At 36.9% G+C, this 19,158-nt stretch overlaps 1 protein-coding gene across 2 annotated transcripts in view; it reads right to left on the bottom strand.

Moving 5' to 3' along the window:
* Positions 1 to 19,158, bottom strand: part of LOC117219123 (trehalase) — a 167,255-nt gene that overhangs the window by 52,390 nt on the left and 95,707 nt on the right. Inside the window, exon 2 of one of the 2 annotated variants that reach the window (XM_033468033.2) lies at positions 16,822 to 17,759. In XM_033468033.2, the coding sequence (XP_033323924.2) occupies positions 16,822 to 16,967 (146 nt within the window). In that variant the 5' untranslated portion in view covers positions 16,968 to 17,759. Of the gene's footprint in view, positions 1 to 16,821; positions 17,815 to 19,158 lie in introns of those variants that run through there. The other variant, XM_033468034.2, reaches the window with a different exon arrangement.

Below are 19,158 nucleotides of genomic sequence, written 5' to 3' on the forward strand. Positions count from 1 at the left end.
CTTTGTCACTGTCCACTATCAACAGCGTTTCTCCAATATTATCCCAACGTTTCTAACGCTACAAATTTTCGTCGAACAATTTAATATTTAACGTACACGTAGCCAAGGGATCGATTTTATCGCGCGTAAACTTTTATTTTCTTTCGGAATTATCGCCGTTCTTCGGAATCCCATTTTGAACGACAACGGAATACTAAACAAGCGATCGAACACCGAGCAATAAAAAAAAAAGGAAAAGAAAGGAAGAAGAGAGAAGACGGTGCGCGCCTCCGCCGGGAAGGAATTTTCCGTCTTTCACAATGTGTTTAAATCGTGTTATTTATGTTTCGACCGTGAGGCTATTAGTCGCCGTCGCGATTATGAGACCGGAATAAATGGGACCCGGGTGCCGAACGACGGCGGAAAGAAAACGCCGGGGTGATTGACAAGTGCGATCGGTTGTTCAATTGACCCGTGAAACCTCGGAATAGTTCAATCTCATGCCAACCAGACGATAAGTCAGGGTGGAAAGGTCGGATTACTTCGATCAAAGAATCAATTCGATTTACTACGTCGGAGTTGATTCATAAAATGGGAGTTAAGCCTTTCGAGAGACTCTGGCATTCCCTTTAATGACCAAGAGAAGTTCGTGAAACCAGACAGTAAAGATCGGGCATAAAATTCGAACGGAGACGATGCAGTTCCGACTTAGTCGTCACCTTTCTTCTAACGGGGGAGGGCAAATTAATTAGCGAATCTCCACGTGAAAGACGATTTAGCGATATGGTCATTATGCTTGATTAAAACATAGCTTCAATTGATGATCAAGAAAAGAAGTAAATGTCTATGTAATTTCTCCGTCTTGTAATTAATGAAGACTATTTTTATTTTGCATAATAATTTTCTTGAAATAATAATACAGTATAATATAAAATCATATTATTGAAATAATTATACAGTGTAATATAAAATTATATTATTAAAATAATAAACGTGCTCGATAGAAATATTGCTTCTTCATATTTTCCACTAGCAAGAACGGATTTGGAAGGTGTCGTTGAATTCGTTGTTAATTATTGGACGACTGAAGCAGCCGTGTTCGACAATAGTACCGATTGCCACGTAAATGATAAATGCACGACACGAAGTTTTAATTGCAAAGCAAACGTGAAACTTCTTCAGACAAAGATTTCTTGCTAGATATCTAGAGTACGATTGTTTCAGCAAGGAAGAATTGCTTAACGTAATTATACCATTAATACATTGAACGGTGATAAGATTAGACGGTAATGTCGGAAAAGATTTCCGTTGTTGAGAAAGATTAACGTTGTCCAATAATAGCACGGTTATTGTTCGAACAGAAACGAGATAATTAAAAAACACGTTTAAAATATTTTCCTTGCACTTTATCTCTTAAATTGTCTCTTAGATCGGTCAAAATTGATCGACTATTATGCGAAGCAGAGGCAGATGAAAAAATTGTTTCGGGAAAATTTTTAGTTCGCGATTTTCGTAATTGGAACGGATACTGGACTTTCGTGGCAATCGAACGGGATTACATGCAGCAAGATGGCGGCTTATGTAACGTTTGTGTACATACGCGTGATGGTTCTTTTTCGCTATCAGACCAGCGGACAATTAAAGCATCGGTAGTTCTCATGGAAGCAGTTAAACTGATAATGCTGTGTATATGTCGCGATGAACTCGTTTCGAACAAGACAAAGAAAGCAGTATTATGAACGATCGGTATAGCGAACGCGACAATTAGCGTAATGAGTTGGTAACACAAGGGCGTTTTTCTGTTTTTCTTTTTATAATTCCTGGACGGTTCGTGAGATCGATGGTTGAAAGAGTATACAGATTCTGAGTGCAGTCTTGGGGAACTATAGTGAATACCTCGACTGCGCATGAGTGTGCCAAGTGATTCTAGACCATTCATGCGCTAATAGATCTTTTGCATACACAGATTCATTTAAAATCATTGAATCGAAGACTTTTGTTACTTCCAGGAAAAAAATCATCCTGTCAGTTATTTATTATTGTATTATTGTAAATAACTGAAAATCATTTCTTTTGTTCAAAGTATTAGAGAACTTCGCAGAAAGATAAAAATGTTACACAATCGTTCAACTATTCTCTTCGCGATGACTACGCTGCTGACGTTTATGCAAAACAAAGATGTCCCGCATCATTCGCGAGAAATTAAAGACAGGTGGGACTATATTTCTTTTTTCAATAGTTCAAACAAATTGAAAATAATGTAAAAATATCCTGAAACATCGTTTAATGTCTTCGCTGTTCCGTATTTCACTTATCCATTTCTGTCAGAAAAGCATAAAATCCTCAGTCTAATTAACGACTTACAAACTCTTTGTGTTTTATAAAGTGCACGCAACAAATGCATACAATTTACCAGTCTAATTATAGACCACGAAACTTTCAAGTATAACATTTGAAGAGCTTACAAATTCTATTGCGTGATATACTCGTCTCATAAAAATGATCGAAAAAAGAAATAGATGTCGATCAAATCGTCGATCGGATGTCTTATAATCACTGCAGATAATTTTTGTTTTGCATAAAAATGCGCGGTCCAGTTATTACGCGTTACGATCCACGTCGCAGACACAAGACCCGTACAATATTGCGCAAGAAGCAGCCAGAGGGTGTTGTTAAACAAAACTCCATTTACGTAGAGTCAGTCCTGTGTATACATGTTACACAGTCTTCTGCAAATTAATTATTCCCGTCGCGTCGCAGCTCGTTAATTTTATTTTCCTCGCACCCACGAAATCAGAAGCTCGAAGATTTCCAGGGCTTCCATTGAATTTCATCGCGGCTTCTATTCGACACGGCTACGCAACCGGAAGCGTACTTTATTACAAATATACGCTTATTGCGCGAACCGCGATACGGATCTGCTCGATTTTATGACCTTAGAACAGCTGCGAAATAATTTTCCTCAATATCTTCACCGTGGCCCAGGGTAATAAAATTCGTCTATTCAATTTCTCGCATCCGCATTTTCCTTGTTCGTCCGGTATGTCGCCGTGATCGTGCTCGCCCGGTTCTAACAGGCAGCCCACCGCTGCCGTTGCCGTTCGGAAACCGGTAACTGCACCTTTTATCGGTGCACCTTTGATTCTCGAAATGAAATTCAGCCCTCCGTGGCGGTTTCATAAAGCGGTTTGCACAGTGTATTTCAATGGCAATTTATTACGTGCTCCTCCGAGAACGATGTGTTGTGCGTGTGTCACCCATAGTTCGAATAAAATAGTTAGGATAGTTCCAAACTGACAATGAGTTACAGCGATCTGGCTGCCTGTGTGCTTGCTGCAGTGTTAGGTGAATATGGATCGTTTCCCGTAGAAGGTGACACGTTCCTTGATATTTTCAAAATATTCAACATTTTTCTAAACGATGCCACGAGGCTTCTTTGAATTGTTATTTTTAGATTAAATTTAGATTTATATTGTTATTTAAGTTTTATATTTAGAGTTGAATTGTTATTTAGAGTTATTTAGATAGATTTAATCGGTGTAGGTTAATTAATTAATTAGTATTTGAGAAATCTATTTATAAATTCGTGGTGGTACTTATTCGAAAGTGAACATGCCAAAGTAAAGATTTAAAAGTGCACATTCAAATATGAACGTTCGAAAGTGAAGATTCAATAGTGTCTTACTTTATACCAACATGTTATTTATAATTATGTATCGAGCGCATGAAATCCGTTTGTTATTCCTCAATATTATGTTATGTTTGTTCTAATCTTTCACTTTCGATATTTCACAAAATTATTACTAGATCACGGATTTTATGCTTTTATGAACAAATGAATAGGACGAATGCAAAATATCAAAAATATTTATAGAATTCGAGAATGTTATTGTATTAATGTCTACTCATTAGAATGATTAAGAAAATAAATAAATCTCTACGTAGTTTCTCCATCTTGTAATTAATGGAAACAATTTTTATTTTCCATAAAAATCTACAGTCTGGTTGTTACAATAATGTTTACATTATTATTACAATTACGCTATATAATAGATAATATGATCCTTCAGTGAGATATGCAGAGTAGAAAAAGATGGATTCGTTTACGACTGTCCACAGAGACTCTTTCATAAATTATCGCGAATCGCGTGTTTGGGGAATTTACGCGATCCGAAATTATCAGTTAATTAATAGAACTTTACGGAAGCCTGGGCACGGTCTCTGATATGGCACCTTTGATTAGGATCCATCCGGCGAGGCTAAATACGGGTTGTAAGGCGCTTCTTGGATTATAATCCGATCACTTCAGAGGGCACAGAGCCATTATCATCGGCCACTTTGCCTTGGTATCAACCTGTGCTGCGAATTTATGGAACATCGACGAGGCTCCCTTTCGTCGGCCTCGTAAAGCCACCTTTATGGCGACATTACACCGGCAACGAATGGCTGTACTCCCATGGGAAACGATGCTATCTGGTCGCCGAAACCAAACGAAAAAATCTTCTCACTGAAACGCGTAGACCAGGAACGATTCGCGAAGTATTTGCAAACTTTTCCCACTATTCCTCATTTTTCCGTTCGACCCGGTTTGATCTGCCATAGCGGATCGGAAAAGCATTTGCAAGTATCGATTTTCGGATAAAATTACTCATGCACAACGGGCAGGGTTTTCTAGGAATCAAATTGAACTTGTGCATATAGAGTTACCGCAATTATAACTTAGACTGTGACGTAGATTTTTGGATAAAATACTTCTGGTTAAACAAATTGTTTAGCGAAATTGTATAGTAACTTAAAAAGCGTGGATTATGAAAACAATGTGAAAATTTAATGTAAAACTATTGTATATATTACGCTACATGTAACCCTACAACTGTTATCCCAAAAGTGGTCGCTAATTGCTTATTATCATTAATTTTATTAATAATATCTAATTAATTTTATTATTATTATTACGAAATAAATTAAATATTTAAAAAAGAAATTCTGGCTGAAGTAATTTCTGATAAAATAACGATGCACCGAAAATCAACTGTTTCGTAATGAAATGCTGAGCATTATTTTGCGCAAAGTTACGTCAAAAATTTCGATGAGCAAATATTGTTGTTATCCATTGCGCATTCTTGTTATCTTACTTCGAGGATTCGGGTCACTGTAACTGAAACTTTCCGTGATTATTGCCGATTCTGCGGGAACTGATAATCGAAAAGAATCGGTATTCGGTGTCGCGGCATCGTTTCCCACGATCGCCAGCCGAGGCGAGGAGAACATCCCCTTCGGCGGAAGATTCCCAACGATTTCTCGGCCGGTGTACTCGTAAATTACAGCAGTTATACTGGACGTTATTCGAACCCTCGATTCTATTCTATTTATCATTGGACAGCGCTATAGAAGTTCAATGGGATTTGAGAGCATTGTCCAATCTGATTGAAATTTATCTTGCTCTGGCGCCAATTATCTGGAACGCAACTAAATCCATCTTGGAATTCGCAGTTTATTGTAACGAACACGAATTTTCCTGAGAGATTTAATGTAAATTGACCTATTCAAATGCCAAAGGTCAAGTTATAACAGTAAATATAAGATAATGAATTCAATGGCTCCATAATAATTTATTGGGTAATCACTTTGATATTTCAGTTTATTTTTCCAAAGTCAATAATAATTATCGTTATATTTATTTCTAGAATTACGTGTAAGGAGAAGTATATTTTAAATTATTTAAAAACTGCAATAATTTCATTTGTGATCAATTAAATTATTTAGATCGATATGTGTGTGTGTGATGTAACAAGTTCTATCGAAATTATTTCTTTAAAGTTCTTTTTCATGGTTTATCGATTTATTCGAAATGAACTGATCCTGAATGTAATCGTGTAAATCTATTCTTATAAAATTATGTAATATTAATATTATATTATTATTATATTATTATATTATTATATTATTATATTATTATATTATTATATTATTATATTATTATATTATTATATTATTGTATTATTATGTTATTATATTATTGTATTATTTATCATTACTATTATATTATTATTATTCGAATAAATAGAATAATTTGTGACAAAGAATGAATAATCGTTAATTGAATAAAATGATAAATAATAGCGCTAATAATATTGATAAACAATAATATTAATAAACGATAAATAAATAAACCTGATAAAGAAATGTGGAGAGGTACGAAAATCTAAGGGAACCACAGTTTTATGGCTACGTCAGAATCTAGATTTAAGGGATGAAACGATCCCCTGGAAAGCTGGGAATTGTCCTCCAGTGAAGTGTTAGCCTCCGGCTTCATAAATTTGAAATATTTTACGGATGAAGTATGTTTTCGAAGAGGTAGAGAGATTATAGATGCTGAAACACGAAATTTATAGAGGTGAAAACGCTCAACGGAGTATGGGAGAACAATTTTCAACTATCGAGGGTAGTGCTCCCCCTTTAATTTTGCCGAGCAATAAAATTCGAACGACGCAGGTTCCACACGTTTAAGCATCTGATATTTTCTCAGAGAAATTGTGTCAATAATTCTTCAGGAAAACATGAAACACATGTTTTATTGATCTCCTATGACATCAATTTATTTTGTTATCATCGGAAAGTCAGGTAAAGTAAAAGTCTATTTTCCACAGTAACAGATTCGATATGTTGAAATTATCGTTGAATAGACTTCTCTGGAAGTTTTAACTTTGTCTTTTTAGAAATTCATTTCTATAAATAATGACTCTAGAAATAAATCACAGACAATTTCAGACAAGAGTCTGACAGAGCAATTAATTTTCTGTTGCGTGATTTTGAAAATTGATTCAGGATAGAAAATAATTCAGAGTAAATCTGTGGTCGATTATTTTGAAATATAGGGGATATCTAATCCTGCGATGATTGAGAACGGTTCATGTTCATTATTCACAGATTTTTCTTAAAAATTAGCTATAATGTTCCATAAGGTTTTAAAAAAATAATAATAAGTATTAAATGTAATTTATATTACTGTTATACGAATACGTCCTTCTCTCTATGTTCGTAAAATTTAGCTAAATAAGCCCGTAAGGAATTCGTATGTTTAAATAAAAAATAAACAGTAATATTTCTGAGCAGAAATACGAACGAACAATTTCATTGGGTTTTAATCGATTTTAGAAAGCTTGGGAAAGAACTGATTAATTTTCGAATTACGAATGCAGAAAATACGACTGATTGGCACGGTGTGCACACGTTTTTTCGACCGCGGCGAATTCAAGGCGACTGAAATCGATCCCGAGCAACCGGCGGGCTCTGATTGGACAAGTTTTTTTCTCTAACAAAGCGGTTAACCAGACTAACGAATCTGTTAAACGCATGCAAAAAGCAGTTTTCACCGAGTTGCAAAGGGAACAAAAAAAGCGGAAATCGCCATGCAAGACGGCAATGAATTATGAATTAGCCTTGAACTCGAAGGTAAGCCATTGAACTGAATTCGCGGCGCAACAATAAGGTCGGTTCAATTACATTTAATCGCGTTGAAAGTGCTGCCGCACCATTTGCTGTTGTTATTTTAAGATGCGCCGGTGAACGAGCTCAGAATTCTTTTGTGCCGTGTCGTTTCACTCTTCTGCTCGCGAATAACTTCGTCTCAAAAATAGAACCAATCTAATTACCAATCATTCGACAAAGAACGCGCGAGCGTACCGGCGATGTTTGACCGAAACCAGCGACGATAAAAATACATTGTCGATAAGCGTTAATACTAAATGCCCTAAAAAGATAAGAACCTGTTGCTGCGGTTGTATTTCAATGTCACGACGTGTCTACGGCGTGGATGTGATTCATGAGCGTCGAACTTTTACAGGAATTTGTTACCAATTTATTTGTCCGCATGAAAGATAAAAAGTTACGAATTGTTTGAATAAAAATGTATTTAACGTTAACGCCTCTCAAAAATTTAATAAATCGAAAAATATTTTATTCAACTGAATAAAACATTAAATTCATTAGATCTGTAAAACAAAATTGTATGACATCAATTATTTGTTGAACATTCTCATCTCTTGCTAATCTTAATAAAGTTAAGAAATTATGATGGCTTAACAATGAATTTTTAAAAATTAAATAAATAATTCTGTCAGCCACGTATGGGTGACGCGGCAATTAAAGTGTTAATAGAGTCTTGTGATTAACGGAAATAATGATTTCTTAAATCAAATGAACCGCTAATCGTGATTAAAATGATCGATCATCGATAAAACTGAAGAAAGCTATCGATTGAGAAATGATTTGAGTTCCCTGAAAAAGTGCCGTCATTTTTTAAAGAGTCTAATAAGTTTCGACTAAAATCGATAAAAGCGGCTTTTTGGGGTTCCGAAAACGACGGTGACTCGCGCGATTTCGGGCAAGCCGAATTACTTTTCGTAGTTCCGATAGCAAGCACCTTATCGAAATTGATTCACGATGTTGTGGCAACTTCCGCTTCTCACTATCGTAAAGATAATTTTAACAGACGAAAGAAAGCCGAATTTTTACGAAACAGTGCAGCAAATAACGCGTTCTCTTTATATGTTTGCAATAATAATGAGGTAGATTCCTATAACATTCTTATATAAGTTTATACTATTACTTTTAATGTGCACAAAGCAATATGGCCGTCAGCAAATAAATAATAGTAGTAATAATAATAATAATAATAATAATAATAATAATAATAATAATAATAATAATAATAATAACATTGTTGCTATGGTTTTGATAAAACGACGCATACAACTGAAGATAATAATATATCCCTGGCGATGGTCAGACTGCGGAACTTTATGCAAAATAAAAGTTTTCTATCTCAATTGTGATAACTAAAAATAAAATAAAAAGTTTCTTTTCTTTCTCAACAAGTTAAAATAAAACTAATAAAAATAATAAATTAAAATTAATGGCACAATACCCTTAAATTTTTCTAATATTCGTCCAGTTTTTGATTTGACCTATGCACTTCCGTCATAAATGCATAAAATACTTCACTTCTATGACCTTGTTTTGGATGGTAGACGTGTAAATGTTAGTTTTAATAGGTCTAAGAGATTGAAAATAATGTAACAGCGTTCCTGAATTTTTTTATTCTCTTCACTTCTGTTTCCTGTTCCACTCATTCGCTTTTTCATAAATGCATAAACTCCGCGAATCTGAATATTTTATGCACTCGTGGTACGCTAGAATATGCAAACTATGCTGAAACAATAAGCTGAAGTTTGCACAACAATTTTGCATTATCGACTTTTTGAAACTTTCGGAAATGAACATCTGTTAGTTTCACTTTTGCTGCTGGTGTGGCTTTTTGTGTAAGTACGAATAATTAAACTGCACGTGTGTGACCATGTTGGAGAGGTTCATTAATTAATCGAACCGACCAGTTTCTGACTAAAGTAACCAGTCCAGTTAACGAGCTCCTTAATGTCTCCTTAATCATACATTAACGAAGATTTTTTTCTCGCTGTTGCTGACACATAAATTTTATGTTTTTACGTAGCCTAGAATTCTGCTTTAACAATAATTTGAATGCTTATACAACAATAATGCTAATAACAATACTCATTGTGTTACAATCTTCGCGTCCTCTCGTAGCGAAGACCTACAGAATGTTTATAACAATTATTTTCTATTCGAGCGATGAATCTTAATTACAGTCCTCTCTGTTTTAATCAACGTTGAAGCAAGATTGAAAGATGTTTCGTAATAAATCGACGAGTGCTAATTGATTTTATGAATGCAAGAAGTTTAATAAATATCACTTCATTAGCAGCTGAATGACTGTTCGCACGAAACGTTATTGATTTCTCTGAGCTCAACAATTTAATAAATAGATGGAGAGACATGCTACGATATTTTTCATTTGTTCATCTGTATATACGACTGAATTTTCAGAATTTTTAAATCTTTCGTACGCCATGCAGAGGGCGAGCTTTAAAAATTTCATTTCAGTTTCATTGACGAGGAAGCAATGCCAGTTGTTAACCTTACTAAGATAAGATTATTCCTCATCCGTAGTTTTAAAAATAGAACTGATTCGAAGAACAATAGGACAGTAGAACAGTAGAAAATAAATTTCTCGGTGCGTTAAAAGTGACATTGTCCTCCATTTAATCCTACATACAAGAGAAATTAAAGATATAAATTAATTCTTTACGATTAGAATTCCAGCTTGTCAAAACTGCTATTTTTCATGTAGTGTAACGATCGCATAATGCTCAAAACAATTACCGTATAAACAGAAGAATTTAACGCACTCGGAGTCTATTTGATCTCCTAAAAGGCAGCATAATTAGAACCTTGGAAAAGATTAAATAAAATCCTCATCTTCTCGAGACTACAATGAAATCGCTAACAGAAGAATCAAATTTGTTTAAACCGATTCTCAGAAAACTGTATTATCATAAAAGTCTCGTTATGCACATCTTCCTGCAGCAAAGTGCACGGTAGAGAGAAAATACAGATTTATAAGCTGACTTCATATTTGACATTCAATAAGCCTTTCATTGCTCAACAAGCGTCTCTATTTCGCTTGCAATTTCACTGAAGGAAACGGCAACAATTCCTTTGTGCAAGCAGCATTGCGGTTTTCCGTAAATCTACGGACGAGTGCGAAGAAGACTTTCAATCTTATCGATCTCATTATCATTGCACGCGAGTTCCGTCTACCATCGGGTTTTTTGCTTGGATTCCCATACCGTTTTATGCATGGAAAAAGGGTATATAATGATAGGTGCGGATGCGCGAAGCGATTGCATAAAAGAGCCGTGTGCAGTCTACGACGGCTGCAACTGCCGACTGCAACCTTGCGACGGTGTGGTACGCAACCAGTTGTAAATAAACGCATAGCCGGAAGTGGGAATCTATCAAGCTTTTTTAAAGTTCGTTCTCGACAGACGACTGTTATTGCCGGAAAGGAACGGAACTATAGATGTTTTCTATTCACAAACAATCCAGTCGATCACATAACAATTCTCAAAAAATGAAAAATGCACTTGTTACAATCTCTTTGTGGATTATAAAATGCTAACTGTATTCTTCTATTTTTGAAGTTCATTTGAACAGTGATGCAATTTTCAAAGGAATCTCTAAGAACATGAAATTTAATTATTAATATTTTCCTATAGATGCTAAAATCTTAAATTGCAATCTTCTAGTTTTAGAATTCATTTAAATTGCGACAGAATTATAAATAAATATCCAAGGGCATGAGATTCAATTATTAAGATCTTTCTGCAGATTATAAAATGCGATACTCTTCTAGTTTTAGGATCAATTTAAATGGTGATGCAATTTTGAACGAATCTCGAAAGTATAAAATTTAATCAATGCAATTTTCTACAGATTCTCGAATTCTAATTATACTCTTCTGTTTATATGATCGATTTAACTGATAATGTATATTTATAAAAATATTTCTATGAACCTTATGAACTGATAAATGATCAAACCCCTTCGATAGAACATTACCATTTCATTAAATGCAAATTAACAGATGATTCCACAAATAATACATATTCATACGTTTATAACGTGAAGTGTAAGAACGTAAACAAAATCGTTAGTATTCCTTGGTTTCCTGCATACTGCAGAAAGATATTGCTAATCGTACGAAAACTAAAATATGAAAAAACTGTCCATTGGCCAAGATAGTATTTCTGATATGACATAGAAATATTATCAGTTTCTGGTACTTTATAAATTCGCACATGCGACAAATGCATAATGATCCGCAGTTCATTGATTACGTTTACGAGTTTAACCATGCAAAAATAAAAAAAAATCTAAGATCACATCACTTGTGGAGATTCCGTGATAGGCGTCAATAAAATTATTCTTCGATACAATAGCGGCGGAAACAATGCTGCAAAATATTCATCGCTTTAATTACCGCGAAAGACAAAGAGAGACATAGAGAAAGAGAAACATGTACAAGCAATTCATCGTTGCATACAATACGACTAATTGTTATCAAAACTACACGAAGTATTCTTCGTTGCTTGCCGCATTCATTAATTGCGAACGCGAAGTTTCTAAATGGACCGTCAAATAATGAAATGTTAGCAATTATGAGGTTGATACGGTTGTGTAATTTCGATGCAAAACCATTTTGGTCGGTGCAATTCCTCTAGCGCGGCGGCGCAGATAACGCAGAAAAATTACGGGTTTAATTGGCCGGACGTTCGAACGCGTCGCGAGATTATGGTCGGTGATTATTTTTATATGAATTACAACTGTCCTTATCGTGGCAACAACTGCGTAAACACTCAGAAGTGCACCGCACTCTCCTCGAGATACGCTCGTAAAGGCCCGACAAGTTTCTCGCGTTTTTCGCATGATCGACGCCGGAGATATTACTCGGGCGATACTGAAATATTTCTTTCATTGATCTATCCACGAGGCCGAGTTTATCTGGGGTTTCGGAGGTTTCCGTGGACAACAGAGTCGCCATAGTTGCGATACATTCGATGCGAAACGCGAGAGCTCTCAAAGCGATGTTTCATCTCTGGACGCGCACGATTGCTGCTTCGTTTTTCTGCGAACATCGAATCACTCTCTGCAAGAATTAATTGAGCCGCGCTGAAATTTTATCACTCGCGATTGACGAAACTGCGATCGACAAATAAGCTGATTCGACAGTTGTTCTGGCAGACGGTTTTCCAGCATTCCCGTTGTTTCTGCGTTTCAACAAATTCATAATAGTTTCGATTAGAATTATTCATTTATAATTAATAAAACAAATCTCTGTCATTTGAATGACGTCACCGTTTAAGCAATAAGTTTTACTTTTTTAACAAGCTGAACATGCAATGCTATTTTTTCCGTAAAAGAAACGTGAAATTTTATTTTCTGAAATAATATCTGCGAGCAGTGGCAACAGCATCTTTGTAATTCACGAAACAGATTACTGTCGTTTTAATAGCGCACCTAGCCGTCCACAAAATCATTTTCACAGTGTTAAGAAAACAAGCACGAAATTTTATTTGCTTTATGAGCACCATGAATTGTCATTGTCCGCAATAATACCTGCGTGCAGTAACAACGGCATCATTATAATTAATGGTACAAATTACCGTCATTTTAGTAACGTAGCTGTCGGAAAAGAATTTTTACATTTTCATCAAAATGGAAACGAAATGTTGTCTGTGATAATAACAGCGAGCAGTAACAACGGCATAATCGCAATTAATGAATCAAATTACTGTCATTCTAACAACGTATAGCTGCCGTTGTTAAACAGTTTTTACATTTTAAACAAAACAAACATGGGATTCGATTTTCCGTAAGAGCAAAATGCTATATCTGATACATTTTCAACAAATATAAAAGATATAAAATTTTGTTTCCGATAATATCAGGGAGCAATCACTACAACATATTAGTAATGAATGATACGTGTAATCGTCATTTAATTACTACAACTGTCTAACCATAAATATCTACAATATTTCGTATACTTTTAATTACATTTCATTCGGTTCATTTCGAAGGAAACAATTTCTGGGAAACATGAAATTTCGTGATTTCATGATCTATAACGGTCTCGGCGACCGCCTGCGACGGTATATTTGTAATTAATGGGACGTGTAAGTGTCGTTTGATTGCCGTATCTGTCTAATAGTGAATAACTCGCGCGGTCTCCGACAGGGCCGTGGCGATTTTATTGAATAAAGTGAAAGGAAAATGTCACCCATAAAAATAGAAACTGCCGTCCATGGTAGTACGTCGATGTAAACACATTAATAGCGTTTAATTCGTTCCGAGGCATTATCGTTATATTTACGGGGCACTGACTTCCCAGACTCTCGGTTATTGTTACGTATCGAATGAGCCGCAGTGAAATCCGGAGTTAATTACTACTGGTCCACGATGTGGAAATTTCTTCTCTCCGATTGGAACTCGCTCGGTTTATGCAACGGAGCAACGACGACGACGACGACGACGAGGACGACGCAATGGCTCGATGTTACTCTTTCCTTTCTTTTCATTTGTGCTTCTTCTGGATTCACTATGACTTTCTAAATGCCACGGATGATTGAAGTGGCGGTGCTTTACGTAAAATCACTGCGGAGTGTAATTTTCTAGCTGACTTTCTTTCATCGTTGTTTTGCGAGGCGTAAAGATTCAGCGCGATACATTAATTAGTTTCGAATCGAAGTGCCAGTGAACTTGTGCGTTAGAGAAATGCGGTGCGATTCTACGCACGATCTCCGAGTGTTTGCACTGATTTATACGCCACTTTTCTGTGGTAAACAGTTTTCAATTGCAGACAATTATTGTAGACATTTTTATAACATTTCAGCTGTTTTCGTGTATTTTTGAAAATTGAAACTTGCGTGAACTATGATTTTCTTAGAATCTGAATGTACCGAATATTGTTTCGTTAATTTAGCTGTGCTTGTTGCTAATATCGTTATATTTTTCGTCATTTATTGTCAACAAGAGATTATTGTGGTTATATTAATTGAATGTGCAGAAAACTTATGGTTAAATTCTTTTATATAAAAAATGTAAGACATGAGTAAAATACTTCATTCTCTTAACAAGATAACGACATTGTTTCAAGTTGATTTGTCTTCCAATCTTTATCATAACAAATGAATACTGAAGAATGGCCATAAACATTATTGCAACAGCATCACACTGTTTTCTTCAGACGGAATTGTTCCAGTAAGATTCTCATTCTATTCACTTAGCGATGCTTAAAAAAAGGCTAAAAAGAGTTTTCGCATCGTATTTCACAAAACGAAGTCAATTATAATTTAATTCTGGTTACACTGATCTGTATTCGATAAAACTAACGAACACCATAAAAACAGTCGGTGAAACCGGAGCATTTTAAAGCATTCAATCGAACTCTGCGTTTTCTCCAGTTTTAATAAGCGAAACGTGAAGCCGACCGGAACAGTGGAATCGTTTCAATCGTTTCAATCGTTTCGGTTACAAACTAAAGGGTTCCTCTCATAAAAGAAATAAAAATCCAAGTAAATAAAAGAATGTTCTTGGTAATGAAGGCAAGAAGAGATCCGTCGAAATCCATCAGAAAAGATCGTAGTTTCTGGGCCAAGAGCGTTCCGCAGCGTTTAACACGTTGACTGCCGATTCAGCGTCAATTAAAGTCCCACGAAATCGAATTCGTTTGTCACCTTCTGGACACACTTGTTCAATTTTATACAGAGAGAAAGTCGATCTAATGTGACGAGTATTTATAGCAACGGTACGTTCTTCGTTTTCTCTTCTTTAACACTGGAGATACTAAACACCGATTAGTCCAAGGTTCGTGAATCTTGATTTTTACACGAAGAAAGTCAAATTGATAATAACACCCATCATCTACGATTTCTCTTTGCTCTGTCTTTATTCTATTTCAATGTCGCAGTCGTCGAGAAATCAACGATTACCTTCTGTTCCCTCTTTATTCTAAATTCTATATCAAGAAGAAGTCAACGACTCCACTTTGTTACATCTTCCCTAACAATAGAAATAACAAATCGACTCGAAACATTACACCAACAAAGAAAAAACATGGAATCTAATCCTTTTGACACTTCCCTATCGTTACACGTGCGTTACAATCTCCAGTTTCGCACAAAGAAAGTAGCGTGACCACAATCTACAATCCCAAAAGCTGGCGCAGTTGTCAAGGAACCAATGACACACTTCAGACTTTCCATTTAATTATTACAAAAATCCTACAAGAAACCAGCTACACTTCAGACTTTTTATTTAATTATTACAAAGACATACAACGAAGTAACCTAACATTAGGCTTTCTATTTAATTATAACAAAGACCTGCAACAAAATAGCTACACTTCAAACTTTGAATTCAATTATCACAAAGTGCTACAACACAGCAGATTGAGTTCAGACATTCCATTCAATTATTACAAAAAATTACAACAAAGCAGCTTTACTTTAGACTTTCCATTTAACTATTACAATGATCTACAGCAAAACAGCTACACTTTAAGCTTTCCATTCAATTATTACAAAGTTCTACAACAAAGCAAATTCACTTCAAACTTTCCATTCAGTTACTACAAAGTCCTACAACAAAGCAGCTTTACTTCAGACTTTCCATTCAATTATTACAAAGTCTAACAACAAAAAACAGCTACATTTCAGCCCTTCAATTCAATTATTACAAAAACCTACAACAAAGCAGCCTTACTTCAGACTTTCCATTTAACTATTACAAAGACCTACAGTAAAATGGCTACACTTCAAACTTTCCATTCAATTATTACAAAGTCCTACAACAAACCAGATACACTTCAGACTTCCCATTACAATGTCCTACAACAAAGCAGCCTTACTTCAAACTTTCCATTTAACTATTACAAAGACCTACAGCAAAATGGCTACACTTCAAACTTTCCATTCAATTATTACAAAGTCCTACAACAAACCAGATTCACTTCAGACTTCCCATTACAATGTCCTACAACAAAGCAGCATCACTTCAGACTTACCAGTTTACACAAAAGTGCTACAACAAACCAGTTTCTCCCATTGTCTAGTACCTCCAGCGTCAGTTCTACAAAGACGTTAAAGCAAACGATTGTCAAAGGTGCCGAAGCTTCTCGAGCCAACCGTACGAATAAATCCATCGAAAGAGCCTGCCATCGGGCAGACGCCGCACTCAGCATACCACGATTGACAAATCTTGATCCGAAACGATTTCACTGTGCGGTAGAGCCGCGAGGCAACCAACGTGTCTGCGGGAAACCAGGTTCCCATCGTGCGAAGCAACGCGGGAACGGCCGAACGAGCGATTCGATCGCGACGGAGTCTGGCCAGGCACCTTCTCGGTTTCCCTTTCACTCACCTATTGCAGTCCCTGGCCTTGTTGTTGACACGTCCGATCGAGGCGGCACCGGTCAAGGCGATCGCGGCCAAAACAAGGATCGCTCGTCCGAGTTGCATCGTGGCTCGTTGGTTGCGATCTGCTGCTGCGGGGGTGGTGGCGATCATGGCGGCGTGAACCGGCGGCAGTGTCCGGTGGTCGTTGGAGGACGGAGAACTCGAAGAAGGCGAGGAAGTCAGCTGGCTGGCTGCGAAGTTAGCCGGCCGATTCAAGCGGGCCTGGCTCGCTCGCGCGGCTGAATAGCGCGACGATCAGCGGACCGACTGATACGAAACGGCGCCGCGCACCAGTTACGAATAGGTACGATCGCGTTTGGCCTTCCTTCGCACAGTTCGGTTCGGTGTGCTCGCGGGTGTCTCTCGCTCGCGGACAACGGCGTCGACGAAGGAGAGCGGCCTGGTCTCGCGGATGATCGACGCGGAAAAAGAGGACACCGGACTCGCGGCCAAAGAGGAACGAATGTAAACGCCGCGAACTACCGTCGGTCCCCGCTCCGTACTCGCTTCCGACCCTCTGTACTGGACTCGCCAGGACTCGCGATCTGTTATATGAGTGTCGACGAGGCTTGATAACGGCTCGACGACCATTGGTCTGTCAGCGGTACACCCCCCGGTCCGATTGGCTGCCGATTAAACGCCGCGACGCTTATCTTGCCCGACGAAGGCGAGAGCCTTTTTGCCGGCTATTGTTTTCGTGGCTCTTCCTCTCGACGGAACCAGCCTGACGGACTGACGGACGCTATTGCTGCTGCGCGTTTGTTAGCGAGTTGAATTCGTGTTCCTTGGTTTTGCAAGTATCTTGGGTGTCCGAGGGTTTTGTTGCAGCGCGATTCGAATGATTTGTTCGGATTTGGAGACGAAGTTTCGAGGTTTACTCGATCGACGAAATTTTGTTGGGATCTGGAAAATGCAAGACGGTTGACAGAGTATTCGGTGCCATACGTGTTAAGCTGTCAATTTTTAGCTTATTTTTAAGGAAATTTTTATATGATAAGAACTGTGCGTTCAGTCAATAACGCTGAACGAGTTTATGTACGATCTTACAGTTTAATAAAATAAAAAATCGTGCTGCGATAAGAAAAATGTGCTATGTTTTACAAACAAATTTCTTATTGCCTTGTCAACGACGTAGATTTATCATTGCTTGTCGGATGATCGTCAGTCCGTTATCATTATAGTCTATCAACGAAACTGAATTGTAAAATTGATTAGTTAATGTAATTATAGGTCAAATGTAGATAGAGGTTTCATCATGATTCATTGTAACATACTAATCAAATGAATATAAATTCGCATGAATCTGAATAACGCAGCAATATAAATAAACTTTTTTAAAAATGACAATGATATGCCACTTGAAAAAATAAATAAAAATACTCCTCTACGATACGAGGGACACTTAATTCAATTAAAAATTGTACTCGAGCCGACAAGTGGCAACTCCACCGAAAACAACGCGCCCCGACGCAATCCAGTTTACGTTGTGAATTTTTTCACAACCGTCAACAAACATAGTCGTGTGATCTATAAATAGCAACGCGGGACTGTTCTTGTTTCTATTTTTGTTATGTAAACATGGTAGCGGCTCGTTTCCCGCCAGTGTTTCGGGTTTGTGGGACACGCGCGACATGCGAAACGGGAACTCGGGCAAAAGTGAAGTATTCCCACGTGCTTACAAGATAATGCTGATCACCATGTTTCGCGCGAGGAAGGACGCGAACCGCGTTTCTGCGAGCAGCGCCGGCTATTTGTTTGTTAACATAATGGGTGATAAAGCAGGCTGCTGATGTTTATGCATTATAAAACATTTTACTATGCGACGCGATAAAATACGTGCTCGTAAAGATTGCAGAGACGAATTATATACGAATTTATAGCGGACTTATGGAACACATTGTAATTAAGGATTGCAGAACTGATTTAATAAAGTTTTATCAAAACGAATTTTCATAAGCGTTTTTACTACACTTTGATGCGATTTAATACTGTGTTAGAGGATTGCAGATTTGATTGAGTAAAAGTTGAATCGTAACGAATCCTGTCAGCGTTTTTCCAACATTTTGATTTCATTCAAAATCGTGATTGAGGGTTGTAGAATTGTTTCAATGACAGCAATGGTATTGCATTGATGGCGTTGCTTTGCAAAATAACATGTCCTTGTAAAAACGTAAACGTTTTCCAATATTTAAACATTTTAATGAAACCATAACCGTGCGAAGGTTTGCAGTTGAGTTGTAATTGTCATGAATTGTTGAATCCTTCTTTAGAACCGAGGAGCTTGGGTCTAGACTATGGACGG

Source organism: Megalopta genalis, chromosome 11, assembly GCF_051020955.1.
Source record: "Megalopta genalis isolate 19385.01 chromosome 11, iyMegGena1_principal, whole genome shotgun sequence".
Classification (NCBI taxonomy): Eukaryota; Metazoa; Arthropoda; class Insecta; order Hymenoptera; family Halictidae; genus Megalopta; species Megalopta genalis.